Source organism: Thrips palmi, unplaced genomic scaffold, assembly GCF_012932325.1.
Source record: "Thrips palmi isolate BJ-2018 unplaced genomic scaffold, TpBJ-2018v1 HiC_scaffold_12, whole genome shotgun sequence".
Classification (NCBI taxonomy): domain Eukaryota; kingdom Metazoa; phylum Arthropoda; class Insecta; order Thysanoptera; family Thripidae; genus Thrips; species Thrips palmi.
Window position 1 is genome coordinate 5,433,391 of NW_023144623.1, and position 24,523 is coordinate 5,457,913.

Below are 24,523 nucleotides of genomic sequence, written 5' to 3' on the forward strand. Positions count from 1 at the left end.
TAAATAGACATATAATATATTTGTCTTTAGCGTATCTGTCACAAATATTTACGTACCATGGACAAATTTCAGTGCGAGGATTAATCTGAATTTCATTAGAAAACTGGCAATTAAGGAGTTCTTACCCTACCATATGCAAAGCAATGATAAGATATCTAAATAGCACTCCTCTTGTGTTTTTTCAAATGATTCTAACATGAAACAACAAACAATAAATATGAATCTTCTGTACAAGTTTCTAACATTATCACAGACTATTTAAAAATAATATGTTAAAATTTCAGAACGAGAAGAAAATCCTTACAATATAATTTACAAGTTGTGCTACTTACAAAATGAGTTATTATAACTTATTAACAATAAATGGTGCAATGCAATAATATCCTCTGTAGTCTTATTTGTTACAAAGAATATGAAGCATCATAGATAACACTAACATAAACCAATTTAAATTTGTTACACACTGCAAATTATTCAATCTATCCACAGAGTGCAACAGGTTTTGATGGATTAAACAAAATGATAATGAATTTTGCATAATGCTCTAAGACTATATTTTATCACTGGTGAAAATCAAGAATGATATGACTACTCTAACAGGACAACACTGGGTGGGCGATCAATATGTACAATGCCCATGCAATATAAAAGGCATCAAGAGTTTATTTGTCAAGACAAGTAAAGTTTGATACTTAAAGACACAATTTTAAAAAGAAAAGCTTCAATACATGAAACCAAAGGCCCACAGATGTAGATAATTATCAGGCACTGAATACAGCTTTTAATCTCGTTTCGGTTAATCATAAGACACCTCTTTCACTAGGGTATCTTAATTTACACATTGGGCATGATTTCAGCCTCTGTACATGTAACGATCACAAAACCAGGACACTAAGTCAGAGGGAGGAACGTCAATCCAACATACTATAGTCAAAAATAAAACTAAAATACTAAGACTGAATTTATATTCTGGAAGATTTGAAAATTTAATTACTGTCTTTTATGAGAGGCAATAGCCACAATTGGTTTACATAATTAATTAAAGAACCAAATTTTTAGAACAGTTGGCAGGATGAAAACATTTTTATCCACAAAGTTAGCAGAGCAAAAAAATGAAGTGAAAAAATTTAGACATCAAAACATTAGATTGAAACATTGTCAAACTTTAAGATTCACAGCCTGTGCTTCATTAAAGAACAGTTGAGAGTTAGAAGACAGGCCATGAAAATGAACACTGGGTAAAAATGGACTAGTAATTCCATACTTTACAGGTCTTAATCCAGTTTGTCGTATTGCAGAATGCTAATAAACAAAACAAAACAAAAAACGAAAACAACAATCAAGGCACCAGTACTTGCTACACATCGAATCAGTTGTATAATGTCACTCCTGTAAAAGGACAGCTCAAATATCAGCTCTGGTACCAGAGCTTCATCAGTCTTTACCATTTCTCATTTCGCACAAGGCCCAAGTGATTTTTTTTAACAACATAAATTACCAATCCAGTTGGCACACAAGTATGAGATGGTGAGTGAAGTTTATGAGTGACCGACTCAAAACCAACATTCTTGTGGTGGACCAAATGGCAGCCTCAGTGCGACGAAAGAAGAGCCCAATTTGTACAGCAAATACTGGCACAGCACTACCGGTGGAAGCCGAGAAAGTCTGTCAAACGGTCGTTCCAGTCCTGCAGCCATTGCGCTAGTGGGGTAGGCGGGCCTGCTTTGGTCGAGTTGCCAGGCTCCAATGGCATGTAGTCCTCCCCTCGTATGCAAAAGTAACTCTTGATGGGGCTGCGGCACATTGGACACCTGTCCAACCTGGAAACGAAATGTATTTTCAGACTATGTGTTAACCAAAGGGAAATCCTAACCCTACTGTTCCAGATTTAAGAAAAATGCACAAGGCACTAGGCAGACTGTCTTAAAGGTTTGAGGTAAATTCCAGAAAAATTTTTCGACAGATCAAAGCCCATAAAAAATTATTGTTCTCACCTGTTGAAGCAGCCGGCGCACACGCAGGTGTGCCTGCAGGGCAGCAGCGCCCTGGACAGCGGGTAGAACTGGCAGACGACGCAGAGCTGCTCCTCGCAGAGCAGCGCGGCGCGCACGCCGTTGGCGCAGCCGTTGCCGCCGTTGGCGTTCAGTCCGTGGCCGGCGAGTCCCAGTGGCGTCAGGCCGTTGGGGCAGAACGCCGTGTCCAGGGGGCTCGTCTCGTCGTCGTAGGACGTCATGGCGTTGCCCGTGGCCAGGTACAGTTGCTGCACAAAAGTCGAGCAGTTTGACGGAAAAGACGAAACCACAATGGAAGGTGAGCCGGCCGGGCCGACCGATACACCGCAGAGATGCGTATCGGTTCGCTCGCACTGCAGTGCACTGGCGGGGTGGCGTCGGCAGAGCCATTTCCCTCTGTCCCTCTCGCACCTATACGAAACGCCGCAAGAGCGCGAGAGAGACAGAGCGACGAAACCGCAGCTCGAAAAGGTGGCGCCTACCTTGAGACACGACAGCTGGCCGTTGGCCTGCTTGAGGTACTGCGCCAGGATGCTGGTGGGCAGCGTGCACACGGAGTCCTTGATGTGCACCACGTTCACCAGGGCCACCGACTCGTCCGGGTGCAGCTCGCCGCCCTGGCCGTCGTCGGGGTCGTCGTCGCGCACCAGGAACACGACGAGCGGGTAGCAGAGGCGCGGCGGCGTGCCCAGGTCCAGCACGGACGACGGCCTGCCCTGCCCGCCCTGCCCGCCCTGCGCCGCCGGGCTGCAGGGCCGCGGCAGGCTCAGGGACACGCAGCGCTCGCCGTGGCCCGTCGAGGAGCTGCAGAGACAGAGAGCACGATTAGCAGTAGGGGATCGATGACCCCTCACAGTGGGCCAGAAGAACGGCGCAGGCGGCCAAAACTCTACGCGCGTTCTGAGCTCCAGAGTCGCTATGTGGGACTCGAACCGAACGTGTGACCCCACCAATGGATTCCTCGTTCGAAGAGCAGTCCATTGGTGGGGTCACACGTTCGGTTCGAGTCCTGCTTAGCGACTCTGGAACACTGTCCCCACGGTGTACTTACTGCAGGACGGTGCCGGCCTGCTGGTAGTGGCCGTGCAGCAGTTGGCCGCGTCGCGCCGCCTCGCGCACGGCGCTCCAGGGCCGCCACAGGAACAAGTGCAGCTCCCGGATGGAGACGCCCCACAGCGCCAGCAGCGTGTAGGGCACCTGGCTCGACACGGAGCACTGCACGTCTGCAACACAAGGAGGCGCGCCACGTGAAGTCTCCACTCGCTTCGTACACATCCCGACAGTGCACAGGCGGCCAGCGCCTTACGGGCCGAGGGTAGGCAGTCCCGCCAGGACGGCGAGCTCGACGGGCAGGCCTACCCTCCAGGCGGGCCGTGCTCTCGAGGCATGCAGACTGATTCCGAGAGTCGTTTTCGTCGCTCTGTCTCTCCCGCACTCAAGGTGCGTCCCTTACAGGTGCGAGAGATACGGAGCGACGAAAACGGCTCTCGGAATCAGTCCGCCGCGCAGTCGCGCACGACGCGTAGCGATAACGGCGCGAACGTGCGAATCGGGCGCGCACGCGACTCGCCGACACGTGACGGACGCGTGCGGAGCGCGGGGAAGGGGGAGGGGGAAGCGGGGCCAGTGCCGCCATGGTGCCGCCATGGTGCCGCCATGGTGCCGCCGGCGCGCTGTTGTCTATTTACTGTTTACCAGCGGGCCGGAGACCTGAACGCACTAGCGGCAGTGGCCGGACAGACGGCTCGGGCCGGACAGACGGGCGTGCCGGCGTGCCCCACGCGACGCGGAGCCTTGGCGATACCGCCGACACCGTGTCCAATAACCCCCGACTAGGTCAAGCGCGTCGAGGGCGTGCGCTTGCCTTCACTTCACTGCAGCCACTTGCAGTGGACTTGCACTCAGCGGGCGACTTCCGCATCCCTGGAGCAGACTCCTGCGGCGGAGTTCCGGTGCGTTCGCGCACACACGCGCATGCGTACACACACACACACACACACACACACACACACACACACACACACACACACACACACACACGCGCACAGTGCACACAAACAGGCCGCGCGACCGGCCGGCCGGCGAGATTGGATAACCTTGCCGGCTCCTCTTTCGAGCGGCAAATATAGGAAAACTCCACAAGTCGCTACACGGCGCGCTCGGCTCGGCGGGCGCGCGGCGCGGAGCGGTACGGCGAGGCGGGCGGGGCGGGCGGGCGGGGCGGGGCGGGGCGGGGCGGGGGGGGGCGGGGCGTCCCGGAGCAAATACGGCGACCCCAGCCGAGTAGTTCCGAGCCACTCGCTGCCCGGAGAGGACCTCGCTGCACCGTAACAGAGTCCTGGGGAATTATCACGTCGCGGTCGCACCGCGGCGCCCGGCAACTCGCAGCGCTTTCGTCGCTCTGTCTCTCTCGCACTCGCGCGGCGTCCCGCGGGGGAGCGCGACAGAGACAGAGCGGCACGCCGACCCGCGACGCCAAACTCCTCGCCTCTTCTTCAAGCAGGACGTCGAGGAGCCTCGCGCTTTTTGCCTGGCTTCACGCGCGCCGCGCCTTCGCGCCTTCGGGGTTTCCCAGCCCCGTGTGTGGCACACTGTGTGCCCAATGACTAAGAAGAGTGACAGAGAGAGCGACAGCGCGGACAAAGAGCGCCGCCAGTAGCGAAGCGCGACAGACAGGAAAGTGTTCGTCGTCGCTCTGCCTCTCTCGCACCCACACGGGGCGCCCCATGAGTGCGAGAGAGACAGAGACAGACATGCAGGGAGACGGCTGGGCGCTGCGCTCGGTGCGCGCGGTCGGTGGCAGCACACTGATTCCGAGAGCCCTCTCCATCGCTGTCTCTCTCACCCCAATGAGGGCGCCCCGCGAGTGCGAGAGAGACAGAGCGACTCTCGGAATCAGTCTGCAGCTCGGCAGCAAGGCGACAAGGTCACCGCTCGCGTGGCCGGCTGCCCGGTGCTGCCCGGCTTGTGATTAACCAGCTCACCTAGGCACACCAGCACACCCATTCCGACCAGTCGTTTCTCGCCCCGTCTCTGTCGCACTCGCGGGGCGTGCCGTAGGGGTGCGAGAGAGACGGAGCGACGAAACGACTCTTCGGCATCGCTCGCTGCACGGCGAGCTTCAGCCAACGGTCGCGCCGCTCGCCGCGACTCGGCGGACCCCGGACCGTTATCGCCTTGCCACCCCCTTGGGGGCGCCGCGGGGCCGCGGAGCGAGCCGACCGCTTTACCGGCAACGGGCCGCACAGTGGGCCAGAAGACCGGCATCGTGCCGCCGGCCAAAACTCCAGCCGCGTTTCGAGCCCCAGAGTCGCTTAACAGGACTCGAACCGAACGTGTGACCCCACCAATGGATTCCTCGTTCGGAGAGCAATCCATTGGTGGGGTCACACGCTCGGCTCGAGTCCCATTTAGCGAGTCTGGAGCTCGCGTCCGGGATTTGGACCGCCTCCACCGGTCTTCTGGCCCACTGTGCGCCGCCGTGCCGCGCCGTGCCGTGCCGGTCCCCAAATAGAACCAATCCGATGCGAGTGGCGCTGCCGGCACTGCCATTCATCTGGCGAGGCGCGGCGGCGCGGCGGCGCGGCGTTCCGGGACCAGGCGGCGTAACCGGCACCTCGCCGATGACGCCTTCGTTTTGTTTTCGCGTCTCGGCGCCGCGTCGTCGCCCCGGCAAGGCGGCAAGGCGGCAAGGCGGCGTCTGGCGGGGCCAGAGGGGGGCCTGCTGCTGCACTGCAGTCGGGCCCGCTGCCCGCTGGAGCCGTGCTGGAGGCACGCTGGAGGCACGCTGGAGGCGCGGCGGCCGAGGACGGGGAAGGGGACGGACATGGGCTGCTCCGTGCTCCGCGCGCTCCGAGCTCCGCGTCGCTACGTGACTCTCGGCAGGTCTCAGTCCAGATAACCTGGCCGGGCCGGACTGGACCAGTGACCAGCCGGCCGGCCGGCCGGGCGTGGCGCGGCGCGGCGCGGCGGAGCTGGATTGGCGGCAGACACGACTCGCGACACGACCCGGGCAACGCACTGCCAGGGGCTCCGGCCGGACGGACAGCCAGGGGCAGCCAGGCCCTCCCGGCGCCGGTGCCTTTGCCGGCCGGCAGCCGGGGGCGGATCCAGGCGCCGCCCTCAACTCCTCGGTGGATCCGCCCTCGTACCGCACAGTGGGCCAGAAGACCGGCGGAGGCGCCCAAGACTCTAGACGCATTTTGAGCGCCAGAGTCGCTAAATGGGACTCAAACCGAGCGTGTGACCCCACCAATGGATTCCTCGTTCGGAGAGCAATCCATTGGTGGGGTCACACGTTCGATTCGAGCCCCATTTAGCGCCTCTGGAGCTCAAAACGCGTCTAGAATGTTGGCCGCCTCCACCGGTCTTCCGGCCCACTGTGCGCCGGCCCCGCGGCTCAACGGCCCAGCGGACTCGCTGCTCATCACAAAGAAAACGCGGAGCGCCGAAAACGCATACCGCGGTGCGCTCACTCCACTCCACTCCTTAAGATGAGCACCTCATAAACAGAGTCATGCATACACATGCATGCGCACACCTCTCACGCGCGTCAGCGAGGGCCAACGAGAGCGGTGACCCCAGCGCCCCCCCCCTCCCCCTTCCGCCTGCCGCACCGGCCCCACAGTGGCCCCACGCATGGGTGTGCAGCAGGCCGAGAGTCGTTTTCGTCGCCCTGTCGCTCTCGCACCCATACGGGGCGCTCCACGAGTGCGAGAGAGACAGAGCGACGACTCTCGGAATCAGTCTCAGTCTGCAGCCGAGGGCCCAACGCGACGCCGAGAAAGAAGACCGGCGCCAACAATAGCAGCCGCGTCGCCCGGGTGGCCTACCGTAGGGGTGCGAGAGAGACAGAGCGGCGGAGGGCGGTTTGCGAATCGATGGCGCCTGAAGGACCTACCCTGCATCGATTCCGTCCATTCCGTCCCGGTTCGAAGAACGCGCCCGGCAGCACGGGCAGCACGCCACCAGGGCCCTGTCTCTCTCCCACTCGCACCGCTCCCGGGCGCCGCTCCACGAGAGCGAGAGAGACAGAGCGACCGGCCCGGCGAGGCGGCTAGGCCGGCATAGCTGGCATTGAGCTGCACGCGTCCATAATGCCAATTCAATACGTGCCGGCAGCCAGCAGCAGCCGGGAAAGGCCCGGGCCGAGTGAGAGAGAGAGAGAGAGAGAGAGAGAGAGAGAGAGAGAGAGAGAGAGAGAGAGAGAGAGAGAGAGAGAGAGAGAGAGAGGCGAGGGGGCCGTCCGTGCGCCTTGTCGCGTTCGTTGGCTAGATTGTTCCAGTGATCATAGCACGCCAAAGCTCGACCAAAGGACGTACGTACGTACTTGGTGTCGTGCGGCTCGACACGGCACGCAGAGGTGCTATCGTGCACGAACACACACTCGCTCTCTCTCTCTCACACACTCACACGTGAGCGCGCAGCACAGCGGGGCGTCCAAATATTGGCGGTGGTATGGTCCGGGTGGTGCCGGTTCGGGGCACACAGAATTTTTAGCGGGATGCTCTCCCTCTCTCTCCCTCCACCGAAGCCGGGTCCGCAGATAAATACTCGCGATACGGCCAACCGGCACGCTCATTTCGAGCAACGCTTCTCTGTCTCTCTCGCACTCCTCTGGGCCCTAGGGACGCCCCACGAGTGCGAGAGAGACAGAGCGACTGCCGCCCGGCCGTATCGGACAGCGGCGCTGCAAGGGCAGCTGCAAGGTGCAATGCTTCCGTAAACACAAAAGCCCAGCCACCGCGGAGCCGGCACGCCGAAGGCACGCTGCACAGTGGGCCAGAAGACCGGTGGAGGCGGCCACAATTCGAGACGCGTTTTCAGCCCCAGAGCCGCTGAATTGGACTCGAACCGAACGTGTGACCCCACCGTTCGGCGAGCAATCCATCGGTTGGGTCACACGTTCGGTTCCAGTCCCGTTCCGCGACTCTGGAGCTTAAAACGCTTCTAGAATTTTGGCCGCCTCCACCGGCGCACTGCGTTGGAAGTTTACCCAACGCATCTCGGAGCAGCACCGACGGGTTTATCGCGAACGATAACAATCGACAATCGCTGCGGCTTGCCACCACTTTCCTTCGGTCGAGTCGGATTAACTCACGCTGCGGTAACCAATCTTTTTTATCCGTGCGACCCGGCACGCCGGCACACCGCCCGGCCGGTATGCTGGCTATGGCCATTTCCGGGACACTCACACACTCACATGCATTCACACACACACACACATACTTTACACTCGCAGACACACACCCGCGCGGCGCAGTCTGGTCGGTTTCTCTCTCAGCAGCCCTCGCCTCCCCCACCCTGGCCGGGCCGGCAGGCGGCAGATTGGCAGAGAAGCGAAAGTCGCTCGGGAGGCGCCGCTTGCGCCGCCGGAGAGAGAGAGAGAGAGAGAGAGAAGGAGAGAGAGAGAGAGAGAGAGAGAGAGAGAGAGAGAGAGAAAGAAAGAGAGAGAGAGAGGGGGGGGGTAGCGACACGCAGTCCAAGGAAAGGACACCGAGGAAAACAAACAGACGCGCATACGAGATCCCCGGCTCGATCCCGCACACTGTGAAAATGTGTTGCGTCACTTTATGACAAAAACGAGGATCATATTTATATCCTCTTTCAGATGTCAGTCTCATTACAAATTGATGAGATTTTCATCAAAGCTCCTTGCATGGGCGTGATAACGATGGCATCAATTGTTTTGATGGCATTGTTGTAAGGAAAATCAGCCATGAAACTGGCATCAAGTGACGACTCAAATTTTCACAGTGCACATCGCCGTTGTCCCTGTCTCTCTCTCGCACCCATGGTCCGGTCCGCTTCTTCGCGTGGGTGCGAGAGAGACAGAGCGACGAAGCGCTGCGCGGCGGAATCTCGAAGCCGGGACGATCAGGTCGCCTTGATGCATACAGGGGGCAAACACGCACAAACTCTTCCAACCGATGGAGTGAAAGTCGGAGCGACAAAGCCATTTCGCAACCACTGAAATGACCGGTGTATTACGTCGGTGACGGCATTAAAAAGGAGACCCTGCCGCCTCGCCACTGCACAGTGGGCCAGAAGGCCGGCGCCGGCGGCCAAAACTCTAGACGCGTTTTGAGCTCCAGAGTCGCTAGGCAGGACTCGAACCGAACGTGTGACCCCGCCAATGGATTCCTCTCCGAACAAGGAATCCATTGGTGGGGTCACACGCTCGGCTCGAGTCCTGCTTTGCAACTCTGGAGCTCAAAACGCGTCTAGAGTTTTGGCCGCCGGCGCCGGTCTTCTGGCCCACTGTGCGCCCCGCTGCTCCTGGCACGGCCGAAACGCCGGCAAAACGTGCGGGGAGGGGAATTCCCAGACCGGCCGGCCGACCCAGTGGAGTGTGCATCCAGCCGTGGCGTGCGGGTTCAAGGCCCGCCCGGGCCGCCCGACCGGCAAATCCGTTTTAAATGCCTCCAACGCGCCACTCGTCAACATTTACATCCATTACACTCGCGCAAACGTTACAACCTGCCGGCGCCCGTTCAGTGCTTCTTTTAAAAACCGTTTTCGTTTTCATTAATTTATTTATCACAGTGTGTTCGAAACTGGTTTGGCGGCTAGGACTTTCCCCGTCGCTGTTAGATAAGCGCCGCCGTCTTCGGCGTGCCGCGGCGTGCCTCGGCCAGACTTGGCAAATTTGGCCAACTTACAGTGCAGGTGCATTTTGGCTGCAGCGCCGTGTCGGTGCACCGCGAGGCGTGGCGAGGCGTGGCAGCGCGCAGCCCCCACGGCTCGGCTGCAGACCGGCCTGCCTCGCGCCATCATCGGCCAAACCGCAGAGTCGTTCTCATCGCTCTGTCTCGCTCGCACCCACACGGCGACGGCCCACGAGGGCGACAGAGACAGAGCGACGAAAACGTCCCTCAGTCCGCAGTGCAACGCAGTGCAACGCAGCCGAGGAGAAAGGCTATCATTTTCCCAAAGCGCGGTGAGGCGGCCCGAAGGCAGACGCCCGTCCCATCTGGAAAGAGTCACTGCACTTCGCGTGCGAGAGACAGGGGGAGGAGAACGGATAAACGAAACAAAATGGAAATGCACATTGGCCGTATGCATTCCGGTCGTAGCAGTGTGCCTCACAAGAGAGGACAGAAATCAAAAGCGACGCGTCAGCACAGTGGCCCAGAAGACCGGTGGAGGCGGCCAAAACACTAGACGCGATTTGAACTCCAGAGTAGCTAAACAGGACTCGAACCGAACGTGTGGCCCCACCAATGGATTCCTCGTTCGGAGAGCAATCCATTGGTAGGGTCATACATTCGATTGGAGTCCTGTTTTGGGATACTAGAGCTCGAAACGCGTCTAGAATTTTGGCCGCCTCCTGCGGTCTTCACTGTGGGCAGAGCGCCCGCGAGCCAGAGGATAGGCAGCCCCGCGCGGCAGCCGCGTGGCGCGGGCTAGTCTACCCCGCCGACGGCGGGCGCTCGGCGGTCAGGTCAGGGTGGCCGGCCGGGCCGGCCGGATGGTTATGCAGGCGAGACGGACGTCCTCGGAAGGATCACTTCGCTTCCATGAAAACTGTGGGGCGCCTCGCCGCGCCACGCCACGCCACGCCACGCCACGCCACGCCACGCCACGCCAGCCTGCAGGCTGCCAAGCTGAAACTCTCACTACGGGTTTCTCCGACCGCATCTCGGATGAGGCCCCGTTAAACCAACAGAGTACCGACTATACCAGTGGTTCTCAACCTTAGGGTCGCGACCCCAAGTGGGGTCGCGAAAAAATTTTAAGGGGTCGCGGCGAGGTAGCTGGGGTCGTGTTTTGGGCCGATTTTAAGCAGCCACTGCGTCTGATCCGAGGCGGGCATTTTGCTCCCTCAACCGGCAATTGGTCTTTGAACCTTCCTTTAGCATGCCTTTGTTACGGAGTGTGATTATCAGTCTTAGTTTGGAAGCAGTATTGTCTCAAAGTTTACCAAAACGGTCAGAAATGTCTTTGAAAAATCGTGTTTTGGGCCGATTTTAAGCAGCCACTGCGTCTGACCCGAGGCGGTATTTCGTCCTCCTTCAACGGGCAATTGGTCTTTGGACCTTCCTTTAGCATGCCTTTGTTACGGAGTGTGATTATCAGTCTTAGTTTGGAAGCAGTATTGTCTCAAAGTTTACCAAAACGCTCAGAAATGTCTTTGAAAAATCATGTTTTGGGTCGATTTTAAGCAGCCACTGCGTCTGATCCGAGCCGGGCATTTTGCTCCCTCAACGGGCAATTGTTCTTTGGACCTTCCTTTAGCATGCCTCTGTTACGGAGTGTGATTATCAGTCTTAGTTTGGGAGCAGTATTGTCTCAAAGTTGGCCGAAACGCTCAGAAATGTCTTTGAAAAACCGTTGTGACTGTTTTGGTCAACTTTGAGACAATACTGCTCCCAAACTAAGACTGATAATCGCATTCCGTAACAGAGGCATGCTAAAGGAAGGTCCAAAGAACAATTGCCCGTTGAGGGAGCAAAATGCCCGGCTCGGATCAGACGCAGTGGCTGCTTAAAATCGACCCAAAACATGATTTTTCAAAGACATTTCTGAGCGTTTTGGCCAACTTTGAGACAATACTGCCCCCAAACTAAGACTGATAATCGCACTCCGTAACAGAGGCATGCTAAAGGAAAGTCCAAAGACCAATTGCCCGTTGACGGAGCAAAATGCCCGCCTCGGATCAGACGCAGTGGCATGCTAAAGGAGGGGTCCCGTGGGGTCGTGAAACTTTTCCTGGGGGTCGCGGAAATTTTTGGCTACAAATTTGGGCTCGCGAGCCGAGAAAGGTTGAGAACCGCTGGACTATACCCACACCGACACGGAGACAGCCGATATCAAAGCCATCAGAACAACCCCACCTCACCCCACCTCACAGCACACTGTAGTCCGCCCCTTGCCGCTCTGTCTCTCTCGCTCCCCTAGGGCACACTCCACGAGTGCGAGAGAGACAGAGCGACGAGGGCGGGCAGCGGAATCGCACTGCTGACTATAAGGCACACTGGCTTGGAGACAGCCGCTATTGAAGCCATCAGAAAAATGCACGCATGTCGCGTACCACTCCACTGCACAAGTCGGCCGCACGAATCTGCAATTCATCGCTTGTCCTCGAAGCGAGCCGAGCGGGGATACAGTATGGGAACGGGCGCCAACGCCAGCGGGCAAGGAGGCGCTTTGCTTTGCATGGAGCGGCGCAGCGGCGCAGTGGGTCAGAAGACCGGCGCCGGCGGCCGAAACTCTAGACGCGTTTTGAGCTCCATAGTCGCTACACAGAACTCCAATCGAACGTGTGACCCCACCAATGGATTCCTTGCTCGGAGAGAGATCCATTGGGTGGGGTCACACGTTCTAGGAGTCCCACTGAGCAACTCTGGAGCTCAAAACGCGTCTTGAATTTTGGCCGCCGGCGTCGGTCTTCTGGCCCACTGTGCCACGAAATTTTAGTTGGTAAATCTAATAATTCGTTGCCCTGCGTAACGTTACTGCCAGTTACTGTCACTAAACTTACGTTTTTGTTACTGTAAAAACTTCAGTTGGTTGGAATGGCTAATTCTCAATCTGCAGGTCGTCACAACCAATAATCTTTTTCGTGCAGGGACACCTCACTACACACGCAGCACACACACACGAGCACTCGCTTGGCAAGCATGCACGGCCGGGCCGGTCCTTGAAACACTTCCAGTGGTATCGACAGGAACTGTTAACCTACTAGGCACGGCCGGAACACGGCAGATTACTGCTTGGTGCAGCTAATTGCAGAAACAGCTTCGAATCCCGCCAGCGCTCCATAGCTTAAGCAGCTGCCTCGGCGCAAACCCTGACCTCGGCTGCAGACTGATTCCGAGAGTCGTTTTCGTCGCGCCGTCTCTCTCGCACTCACGGGGCGTCCCGTATGGGTGCGAGAGAGACAGAGCGACGAACGCGCGACTCTCGGAATCAGTCCGCCGGCCACCAATCCCCGTCATAGCCCGTACACTGCCAGCAACTGGCCCACTCGCTGAAGACAGTCATTACTAGGCATAATGCGAACGGCCAAAGGCACCTATCTGAAAGAAAAGAAGGGGTATTCAAAACAAAATCTTTTGTTGTTGTTGTTGTTGTTGTTGTCGTCGTGGCGGGAAACGCCAGCATGCTTCGCGACACGATGCACTCGTCGGGAAGCCATTCGACTCGACCCCGAGGAGACGAAGACGAACGTAAATCACCCACTGGACGCGTCTCGTCTCGCAACCTTTGAGGGCCCCACAACGATCAACGTGGCACAGCACTGCAAAAACTTGTCGTCACTTCATGCCATCCCTTTCAAAAGATGACAACAAATTGATGATGTTTTCATCACAAATCGATGACATTTTCATCACAAATTGATGACATTTTCATCACAAATTGGTGACGTTTTCATCACAAATTGATGACATTTTCATCACAAATTGGTGACGTTTTCATCACAAATCGATGACATTTTCATCTCAAATTGATGACATTTTCATCACAAATTGATGACATTTTCATCACAAATTGGAGAAATTTTCATCACAAATTGGTGACATTTTCATCACAAATCGATGAAATTTTCATCACAACTTGATGACATTTTCATCAAAGCCCCAGCAACTAGGCCACAAAAGTGCTACATTGCCTCTCCCCCTTCTTTCCCAAGCCCCACAGGCCGTCTCTGGATCCGCCACTGTAGGGTGGCTGCGCTTCGTCCGCCGCCGCCCGCTCATGTCAGCAGTCACGTGCGGGAAGGTTAATCAGCAAGTGCCAACTTAACCAGAACTGCAACTTTTTTACGAGTCCATACATCTTGTAGCAGTAGCAGAACGCGGCTTAGTTGGCCCCGCTTACATGCGCCTTATGCATAAATTAAAACACGATTAAAAGTTTGATTCGAAGTTTTCCGATTTGGGCTGTGAATCTTGCGACAGTGTCATTTCAAAGTCAAGTTGTCATGTTCTAGTCACGTGACAATCATTTGAAAGTCAAAGGAGCCATCTTTTTTTAAGTTGAGTGACAAATATTTGAAAGTTGTCATCTCAAAGACCATAAACAAACAACCATTTTTTTTGCTAAATTTTTAAGGTGGGGGAGGTGCCCTAGTTCTGTCCTGTCATGCTGACTGCGGTCGTGCCGGGTGGTGCCCTCGGCGGCCCTAGGCTGCCCTGCACACGGCGAGTTGCTGGGCACCGCGCTCGGCCCGGCGGGGCAGCGAGGCCAGCCAGCGGCCAGCCACCACCGGCCGGCCAGGCAAGGACACGAAAGGCGCAAATACGGACTGCGCTGCTGCTGCGCTGGAACGGATGCAGGAATCGTTCCAACAACATTTAAAGTGGCCGTGGGGGACGCACCGCACCGCTCGCGGGGGGGGGGGGGCTCGACTGGCCGGGGCTGGCCGGGGCGTTCACCTAGGCATAAGCAAGCCAGCGCGGCCGGCACGGCCAGCGTCGCCAGCAGGGCATCCTTGATCCATTTGCAGCGAGCGCAGCCTGGCGCAGCCATCCCCCGCTGCATCCCGGCCTTCCTTCCCACTGGCAGTGTGCGCACTGGTCGTGTCCGACAGTGTGGTGTCGCTACGCAGCGCTGGCGAGAAACGCGACACTGTCAAATCAAACCGAACCGAACGTGTGACCCCACCAATGGATTGCTCTCCGAACGAGGAAGCCGCCATTGGTGGGGTCGCACGCTCGCTTCGAGTCCCGTTTGGCGACTCTGGAGCTCAAAACGCGTCCTGAGTTTCAGCCGCCCGGTCCAGTGTGCGCCGCCGGAGCAGCGAAGCCATATGCACAGTACAGCGCGGGCACTCGTGTAATATGCACGAGCCACGCCTTGCCACGCCACGTCTCCAGAAGTGCAGCGGTCAGGGCCGAGGCAACGGCCAAAAGAACCGCCCTGTTGATTTGCAGGCCGGGCTGGACAGCCCGCACACCAAAACAAAACAAAAAACAATCGTTTCTTGAACCAAGATATCATTTACTTGGAACAAAAACCTTCTTGCTTGCAAGAAATATTCGACACCAAAGAATTTCCTTTTCATTTTTTACGGGGATTAGGTCACCCACGTGAATGTTTCACGAGAGAAAAAGCACTTAGGCCTATCATGCAAACTAACTCCATAAAAAAGACGCACGACAATTGACTTGCACCGAGACGAGTTTTTCAACAACCACAACTCGACGACACACTTTTTATTCAACAGTGCAGTACCCGTTGGGACGGCGAGGCTGTGCTCCTCAATTGAGGACGGGCCCCACAACGGGATCGCGGGCGGAGATGCGGGCCCCTGGAAAAGGAGAGAGAGAGAGAGGGGGGGGGGCAGGAGGCCTGCCGCAAACAGCCTCACGAGGAGGCCTCACGAGACCAGGTGGCGTCACGTGGCCAGGTCAGCTGGACTACAAACACAACACTGGGCAACAACTTTCCCCCGGCAAACTAAAAAAAAAACTGACAAAAAATCGCGACAAAACGTAGCGCCGGCTACGTTTTTTTTGTTTTTTTTTTTAAGTCGCAAACAAACGTGTGGGTGGATTAGCGCTTCACCGGTGGCAGTCTCGAACGCCAAGTGCTCGTAGTCACACCCACACCAACAGACACACACACACACACGCGCGCGCACACACACACGCACACACTCACATGCCTGTCGGCGAAGGGCCGACCTTGGCAGTGCGCCGAAGCCATGAGCACCTCGCCCACTCCACCAGCAAAACACACTAAGCGGTTTAATAAAACCGTCAAACAGCGGCGGCCCGCGTGCAGTGTGCGAGACTCTTGTATACGCACACTTACACACGAACAGAAGATTTTAAAAAAAATATATTATCCAACGACAAATAAATTCGCCGATTCCGAGACAGCAGAAAAGAAATTATCGTTTGGCAAAAGGGAATTATGTACACTGGTGCGGCAGATCGTCTGATGGCGCAACAATTAAGAATTCGACGATTTTGTAAGTTTATGTTTATAATGATATGCAAAATACTTTTGCAGAAGCATACGGCGGTGTGCCCGTCCGACCCGCGGGTCCGACCTCGTCTGGAGGAGGATGGACGTCAGCAGAATTAGGTCATCGACTCGGTCATGCCATGGAAATGGGCGCGCCCGATACGGCCATTTCCCATTCATACGCTCCTCGCCTCTTTCATTTTCTGCTCCGGACGCCAACTTTGTTTCGCAGATCATTTACGTAAACAGATGCCGCGACCTCAGCGCGATACAATGCGGGCACACGGCACTATTAAATCAAGGTGACGCGACCGCTGACCCGGCCGGGGCGGGGCGGGGCGGGGCGGGGCGGGCATGGTGTGCGGGGGCGGGGCGCCACCAACTTGGCACCGACCCCAAAACAGTAAACTCCCTTCGCCGGCACGGCGTGCTTTTTGGTTCCGAGGGGCAACAGCCTGACAGGCAACCAACACACCAGACCGCCCACTCGTTCAGTCATTCCTGGAGCCTCCTGGAGGGTATTTTGCAGGGTTTGAAGGGTGTTTTGCCCGGCGTTTTGCACGGTGTTTCGCACGGTATTTTTGGGCGCGCGGGTCCTGGCGTGTGTTGGTCTGACCGTGAGTGCACGCAGCGACGGCGACGACAGGTGTCAATGTCACTTTGTTGATTCAGCCAAAAGCGTGCGAGCAGGCACGCCGAAGCACGCCGACTGCCGACCCGGCCGCTTTTCCTTGTTCTGCCAGACAAGACTGTCAGACAGCCAGTGTATTGTGAATTTGAATCACCAGGCGCGGTTCCAGGATTTTTCCAGGAGAGAGGAGATTGCCTACTTACAGAGATTTTTGATTTTTTACTACCTTCCAGGCGACTTATACTAGTAGTAATAGAAGAAATGATGGGAGAACGATCAGTCCTTCTGCGTGCTTCGAGCATAACAGGACTCGAATGGAACGTGTGACCCCACCAATGGATTCCTCGTTCGGAGAGCAATCCATTGGTGGGGTCACAAGTTCGGTTCGAGTCCCACTAAGCGACTCTGAAGCTCGAAACGCATCTAGAATTTCGACAACCTCCGCCGGTCTTCTGGCGCACTGTGCACTGCAAAACCGCGAAGCACTTCTGCAGTTCACGCCGTCCGTCACGATAGAGATAGCTTCACACCTAGGCTGCGGTGTAACGCAGTGCAGACGCCTTGATTATAGTGTAGTCGCAGCTCAGCCTATCGCAGCCAATGAAATGCGCGGGAGCCGCCAGCCTGCCTGTCTGTCTGTCTGCCTGTCTGCCTGTCTGTCTGTCTGCCTGTCTGTCTGTCTGTCCGTCTGCCTGTCTGTCTGTCCGTCTGCCTAGGTCGCCCAGCCAGCCTCGGCCAGTGCCTCCGCCCCGCGCCGCACCCCGTGCCCAGCCGCCCAGCCTAGTCGCCCAGTCTCCCAGTCTCCAGCCAGGCGACCGTCACGGCGGCGACCGCCCGGCCGCCCGGCCCATGGGATGGAAGCTTCTGGACCGCGCACCGCGACGCAGCGCTCCGCGCAGCACCGCGCAGCGCAGGCCGGCTGGCCGCGGCGCAGAAAGCCCTGGACGCGGACTCACCGTCGCTCTGTCTCTCTCACACCTTAAAGGGATGCCCTTCAAGTGCGAGAGCGACAGAGCGACGAAAACGACTCTTGGAATCAGTCAGCTGGAGTCTGGAGGCCACCGTCGCGGTCCGAAAACACGTCCCCAGTGCAGTGCATCTCGACTGGTATAGCGTGGCGAAGTGTGGCGTGGCGTGGCGGGGGTCGCAGCGCCACGCGCATGCCTGGCCACAGCGCTCAGCTCACATTCCAATTATCCCCAACACCTGTCCGCCGCGCCGCGCGTCCCCGTCCCCGGCCGCGTTTTAAATCGAGCGCTGCTGCCTCCGTGGCTGCCTGCCTCCGGCCCGTCCGTCCGGATCACTTCGTCGCTCTGTCTCTCTCGCACCCCGACGGCACGCCCCATGAGTGCGACAGAGACAGAGTGGCGACGGGTGAGGCGGACAAAACTCTAGACGCGTTTTGAGCTCCAGAGTCGCTAAATGGGACTTGAACCGAACGTAAGACCCCACCAATGGATTGCTCTCCGAACGAGCAATCCATTGGTGGGGTCACACGTTCGGTTCGAGGCCTGTTCAGCGACTCTGGAGCTCAAAACGCGTCTAGAGTTTTGTCCGCCGGCGCCGGTCCTCTGGCCCACCGTGCCGCGCTCGAGTCCACCCACGGCCGGCCGGCCGGCGGCAGGCGGCCCGTCCCACAGAAAGTTCCAGCGCCAGAAATTACACGCGAGGCCCGCCGAAGAAAACAGTCGTGTTCCCACAGAGAAGTATCTAATTCAGAGCTGCTCGGCTCGGCTCGGCCGCGCCACGCGGAAACGGGCCCAACAGGCCGATTCCGAGAGTCGTTCTCGTCGCTCTGTCTCTCTCGCACTCACGTGGCGTCCCGTGCGGGTGCGAGAGGGACAGCGCGACGAAAACGACTCACAGTGTGCACAGCGCGGTAGAGCCGGGCAGAGCACGGGCCCGGGGCGGCGCTGCTGGCACTGCGAGCATCCCATCCAGAATTAACAGATTCTTCCGAATTCACTGGAGACGCACATTGACCCTCATCGGGGGCTCTTTAACTAAGGCCCTCAGCTGGACAAGTTCTGAAGAACCACGACAAAGTTGTTTTCATTTTCGTGCGGCCCGACGGCGCGGATGTCTGCCGCCGCACAGTAGGCCAGAAGACTGGTGGAGGCGGTCAAAATTTTAGAAGCGTTTTGAGCTCCAGAGTCGCTAATTGGGACTCGAACCGAACAAGTGACCCCACCAGTGGATTCCTCGTTCGGAGAGCAATCCGTTGGTTGGGTCATACGCTCGGTTCGAGTCCTGTTTAGTGACCCTGAAGCTCAAAACTCGTCTAGAATTTTGACCGCCTCCACCGGTCTTCCGGCCCACGGTGCGACGGCGTGGCTGTCTGCCGCGCCGATGCCGACGGCAGAGCGGGGCTGGAGCGGGTTCTAGTTGATGCTGTGGCGTGCTTTATGTACAACAACTCCCGTTTTGTTTTCGTTTTTGAGCGTGCTCCCGCTTCAAAGCGCCTTTTGGGCGCGTTGCGAGGTGGAGCCCTGGAGCCGTGCCGTACGGGCCGCCGCTCCAGTGCCGCTCCAGCGGAATCTACCGCGCCATCTGGGCGTTTCCAGAACTGGACAGGGCGGCCTGGGCCGAGGCCTGGGCCGCCTGCGAGGCCTGGACGAGGCGCGGACAGCAAGGCCCTTGGGGCTGTAGACTCGCTCGCCCTGTCTCTCTCGCACCCCGACGGGGCGGCCCGTGAGTGCGAGAGAGGCAGCGCGACGAACGCCCTGTTCGGCGCGACCAAACAGTGTGGGCCCCGCCCCGTCCGCCCGCCCAGCCGCCGAAAATGGAAGTGAGCCGGTGTTCGAACCGCCGGCCGCGGCGGCAAGGGTCGCTGACACGGCGGACGCCTCGGAGGACGCCGCCATAAGACGAGACGACGGCGAGGACCAGTCGCCGCGCGAGTCGCCGCGTCACGCGAAGGGCTTCGTCGCTCCCTCTCTCTCGCACTCACAAATAAATTATTTTTTTCGCTCTGAACCTTTTATGTTCTTTCAACTTTCATATACCGCAAATATGCGGGCTTTTCCAGGCCTTCGTCCTGCTAGTACCGTACAGCGCGGTACAGCCACTACACCGCACGGTGGGCTGCGGCTGGGACTCGCTCCCACACGCCTTCACAGAGTGCCTCTGCCTGCAGACTGACTCCGAATCAGTCTGCGGACAGGCTCGACTTAAGAGACGGCTCGGGCTAAAGGCCCCCCGAGTTCGAGGCGGCCCCCGCGTGCAAGTCTCTAGGGGAAGTAAAGTAGAGATAATCGACGAATCCACCGCTTGGTCGAGCCGATGGCGAGGCAGGATCTCCGGTTTTAGCCCACGCACCCAGCTCCAGTCTCACATCAGGCTGATTCCGAGGGTCGTTTTCGTCGCTCTGCCTCTCTCGCACCCATACGGCACGTCCCATGAGTGCGAGAGGGGCAGAGCGACGAAAACGACTCTCGGAATCAGTCTGCAGAGTAGCTAATTCATCCATTGGCCACAGGCCATCATTGGCACTGCACGCCCCAAGCCACGCCGCCATGGCAGTGGCGTGGATGACGCGGCGCCGCGCCATGCTAATTCACTGGGCCGCGGCCTGCCGGGCTGCCCTCGCGTCGCTCCGTCTCTCTCGCACTCCCAGCGGCACGCCGCGCACGCCGCGCACGCCCCACGAGTGCGAGAGAGACGGAGCCTGCTGGCCGGCGGGGGTGGCCGCGCGGGGCGGGGGGCACAAGGTCGCACACGTCCCCGTCATTGGCAGTCCGACGACGCGCCGCCCCCCTCCGCCCCCCGCCGCCCCACTCCGCCCCCCGCCAGCCAATCACATCTCGCGCCTCGGAGGCGTCAAAGTCAAAGGCACATAGCCCAAACTACAACCGCACACAGGGGAGGTTGTCAACCCGAGGGAAACGTGTCACGTGTCCAAACCCGGCGCAGGAGTGTACCAGAGTGCATCAGAGTGCGACAGAGACAGAGTGCTCGTCAGGCCGACGCACGCCACTGGTGCAATAAAAAGAGGAAGCTAAGCCTCGCACAGTGGGCCAGACGACCGGGGGAGGCGGCCAAAACTCTAGACGCGTTTTGAGCTCCAGTCGCTAAATGGGACTCGAACCGAACGTGTGACCCCACCAATGGATTGCTCTCCGAACGAGGAGTCCATTGGTGGGGTCACACGCTCGGTTCGAGCCCGGTTTAGCGACTCTGCAGCTCAAAACGCGTCCGGAGTTTTGGCCGCCTCCACCGGTCTTCTGGCACACTGTGCCGCGACGCGCACCGGCCGCCACGCGTTCACACATAGCGCAAGTTTTTACAACCAACAACAACACCAACAACGACAACACTAGGTCCGGTCATCGCGAGCGGCCCCGCGGCCTCGCTTCGGATGAGTTATATTATATGACAAAAGCCGTCCCCCGTCTACCCCGCCCCCAAAAACAACAACAACAACAGGGCCCAACGACAGCGCGCGCAACACGGCGAAAATGGGCCCCGCGACCATAGCGCCACAGTAGACTGATTCCGGGAGTCGTCGCTCTGTCTCTCTCGCACCTATACGGGAAGCCCCACGAGTGCGAGAGAGACAGAGCGACGAAAACGACTCTCGGAATCAGTCTGCGGCGTGCCTAGCGGTGCCAGGCTAATAACCCTCATCTCATCGGAGTCACTGATAAGCGGCGGGCTGTACACTGGTACACTGGTACACTGGTCTACCACACTGTACCGGCCGGCAGGACAAACGCGTTCGCGTTTCGCCTCCAGACGCGGGTGCGCCTAGACGCCGCCGTTCACAGTGCCGCGGCACGTGAGAGGGAGAGAGGGGGGAATGGCGGAAGAGGAACACGCAATCCGACGACAATACGCCGCGCCCCCAAGCGAGCAGCCCGAGCAGCGGACTCATTCCGACTCTCCTCGTCGCGCTGTCTCTCTCGCACCTGTACGGGACGCCGCATGAGTGCGAGAGAGACAGAGAACGACTCTCGGCATCAGTCTGCAGGCCGAACGACGGCAGGCCCCGCGGGGCGCACCACGGGGACCTCAACAATGGGCAAGCAATGCCGGACCGGACCGGCCAGGCCGTCCAGAGATTCAGTCGCTTCGTCGCTCCGTCTCTGTCGCACTGACGGGGCGGTCCGCGGGGGTGCGAGAGAGACGCGTCGCGGGGCGCTAAAGGGGAAGGGACTCGCTGGTCACGCTCCGCTGCGCACGCTGCCGCTGCGCCGGCCTGCTGACGTCACTAAGGCTCCCTGCGGACCAAGGCACCAAGACCGGCCGCAGGGCCGCAGTGCCGTGGCACTCGCAGTGGCGTGGCGTGGCGTGGCGCGCGCAGGGACCGCGTCCAAGGCATCCTCGCGGCCCGCCCGCCCATGGCCCGCCCGCGCCGTCCCGAGTCCTGCAGACCGAGAGTCCTTTTCGTCGCTCTGTCTCTCTCGCACTCGCGGGGCGACCCGTGAAGGTGCGAGAGAGACAGAGCGACGAGAAGACCCTCGGCAGAAAGGCCGGCGAAGTGGCCTGCCCAAGCTGAACTGCCACAAGCCGCCCTGGAAATGGCCTGGCCACGCCAACGCACCGACTGGTCCTGCCTTCGTCGCTGTCTCTCTCGCACTCGTGGGGCGTCGCGGAGGGAGCGACAGAGACAGAGCGACGAAACTCGTCTTCGGGATCGCCGCGCTGCCGCTCCGTTTCTGGGCGCGCTGGCCGCCGTCATGGCCCCATGGCCCGCCCACGCGCCACACGGCTTGTCGCTCTGTCTCTCTCGCACCCTCGCGGCACGCCGGCACGCCCCATGAGTGCGAGAGAGACAGACTAGCAGAGCAGCACGCCAGTGCCGTGGGAGCGACAACCCGGGGCCAGAGTCCTGCAGGTTGGTTCGCGCTGTCTCTCTCGCACTCCTCCGGAACGCCCCAGGAGTGCGAGAGAGACAGAGCACTGTTCGGAAATCGTCTCGCGGGACAACGCGCGGGGCGCGGCGTGCGTGCGGGTTCAAACACCTTCCAGCCGGCTTGTCACTGTCGCACGCAGTCACATCGCAGACTCACGCCGAGAGTCGTTCTCGTCGCTCTGTCTCTCTCGATCTCGTGGGGCGTCCCGGTTAGGTGCGAGAGAGACAACGACTCTCAGTCTGCTGGTGCACCGGTCGGTGCGACTGACCGGAGAGGAGAGCCTTTTGCCTCCAGTGACGCACGTGAGGGGCCGGCGCGCCGACGGCGAGCCGACGGCGAGCCCACCCCACGGAGAAAGGGGCAACGCAGCGTCGCAGCGTCCACAGGCCAAGGCGTCACCACACTGACATTTCCAGGTGTCCCCTGCAGAATGATCCCGAGAGTCTCTCTCGCACTCATGGGGCGGCCCGTGTGGGTGCGAGAGAGACAGAGCGACGAAAACGACTCTCGGCATCAGTCTCCTGGTACCAGCGCACCTCTGGCATACAACCAGCCGCACCCGGCATACTGTACCATTCTGGTACCCCATTTCTGGTACCGGCTCATCCTTGGAGCCTTACTGCATGATAACCCAGTAGACGGACACTTTCCCAGCAATGGTTTGGAGGGCTCTACACGGGGAACGCCTGCTGCGTAGGCAACCGCTCCCCAAGATGCACCGGTGCTGTGCGGTCTGCCTACCTCAGCCTGTGTGCAGGGCTCTGCGTACTTAAGGCCTGGCCGTTGTAGGGCTTCATGCGCACTATAGGCAGCTAGGCAGACCGTGCTAGACCAGACCGGTGCATCGCGGGCAGTTGTTGCCTACCAGCCTGGCATCAGCCACAGGCTACACAACCACAATCACTTTGGAACGTGGTTGGGTACCAATGATCAGTGCTAGGCAGTCTGGAGAAGTGTGACCACCATCAAGACCACCGCAACCATCAAAGCCAATGCCCTCTTCAAGTGCACAATAACTCAGGTCCGACAACATTCCCTCCCCTCATGGGATATGCAACCAGATTTTGTCAGATGATAGCAGTACTCACCAGCATATGATGATTTTGATGATTCCACAAGCTTGAACGTGAAGGGTATGTGCACTTTCATCATCTTCACTTGAGGTATTCTTGGGGCCACCGGATGGACAGTGCTTCCAAACATCATGTCTTCGCCGTGAACACGGAACACCATCATATTCCTGATAAAACATTTCAAGCTATGTCGGCATCCACAGGCAAAGTTGTCCAAGATACAAAGTAAAGTTAAAAATGTGCCAATAGCTAAATAAAATCAGTTAAATCTGCTTTTGTAAGGGATGTGCTGGGACTTGCAACTACTCTATTTTTATGACAGTACTTCATGAGAATATTCTAATTATTTTAGCAGATCAACTGTGATTGGTCTCAGACTAAAGTATAAAGAACGGGCTTTTCCTGGGCACGAAAGGGCCTGAACATCAATTCAGACACCTCAGATGAACGGTAAAGTGGGGCAGCTTTGGCATGAGCCCAGCCATCATAAGGGTGTCCTGTCCCTGATGGGAGCAGGGACTCTAAATTTGCACAGTGGGGTAGGTTAGGGAAAATTTGGGCACTGACAGATGGAGCCTCACTTGCACTGACAGAGATTCGGACGCAGCTCACCTCATTATGAACAAAACCATCCCGCACAGACATACGAGCACGACAAACACTGAGAAAATGTTGGACAGTTCGGCGACCGACACCAACATCGCTGTCATCGCGACCATCATTGTCCTTTCGTGTTTGGATTGGAACAACAACACGTCAAAAATATTGAAAACACATCAAGAAGTCCTCCCGGTTCGCAGAAACGGCGACGCGTTGCCTGACGTTCGAAGGCGAGCCTGACGTTACACTCCGTTACACAGCCATGGCGTTTTCAAAGCCATCGCGGAGCAGACTGGCGAATGTGAAAGTGTTAGCGACAAAATAAAGCAGAAGGTTTAGTGGGGAGAGACGCCATCTTTGATACAGAGACCGCAAGCGCCACCTGGTGGGGAAGACTGGAACTAATTTCAACGGCATCCAACATGTGGATCAAAA

At 57.9% G+C, this 24,523-nt stretch overlaps 1 protein-coding gene across 1 annotated transcript; it reads right to left on the reverse strand.

Annotated features, from left to right (window-relative positions):
• LOC117640272 (cell growth regulator with RING finger domain protein 1-like) lies at nucleotides 1-24,459 on the reverse strand. The gene is made up of 6 exons (XM_034376632.1): nucleotides 24,101-24,459; nucleotides 23,504-23,655; nucleotides 3,064-3,235; nucleotides 2,495-2,816; nucleotides 1,995-2,260; nucleotides 1-1,820 (listed from the first exon to the last, which is right to left on the reverse strand). Exons 1-6 carry the CDS (start codon nucleotides 24,208-24,210, stop codon nucleotides 1,643-1,645), a joined length of 1,200 nt encoding a protein of 399 aa, XP_034232523.1. The 5' UTR covers nucleotides 24,211-24,459; the 3' UTR covers nucleotides 1-1,642.
• Between the last annotated feature and the right edge of the window lie 64 nt (nucleotides 24,460-24,523).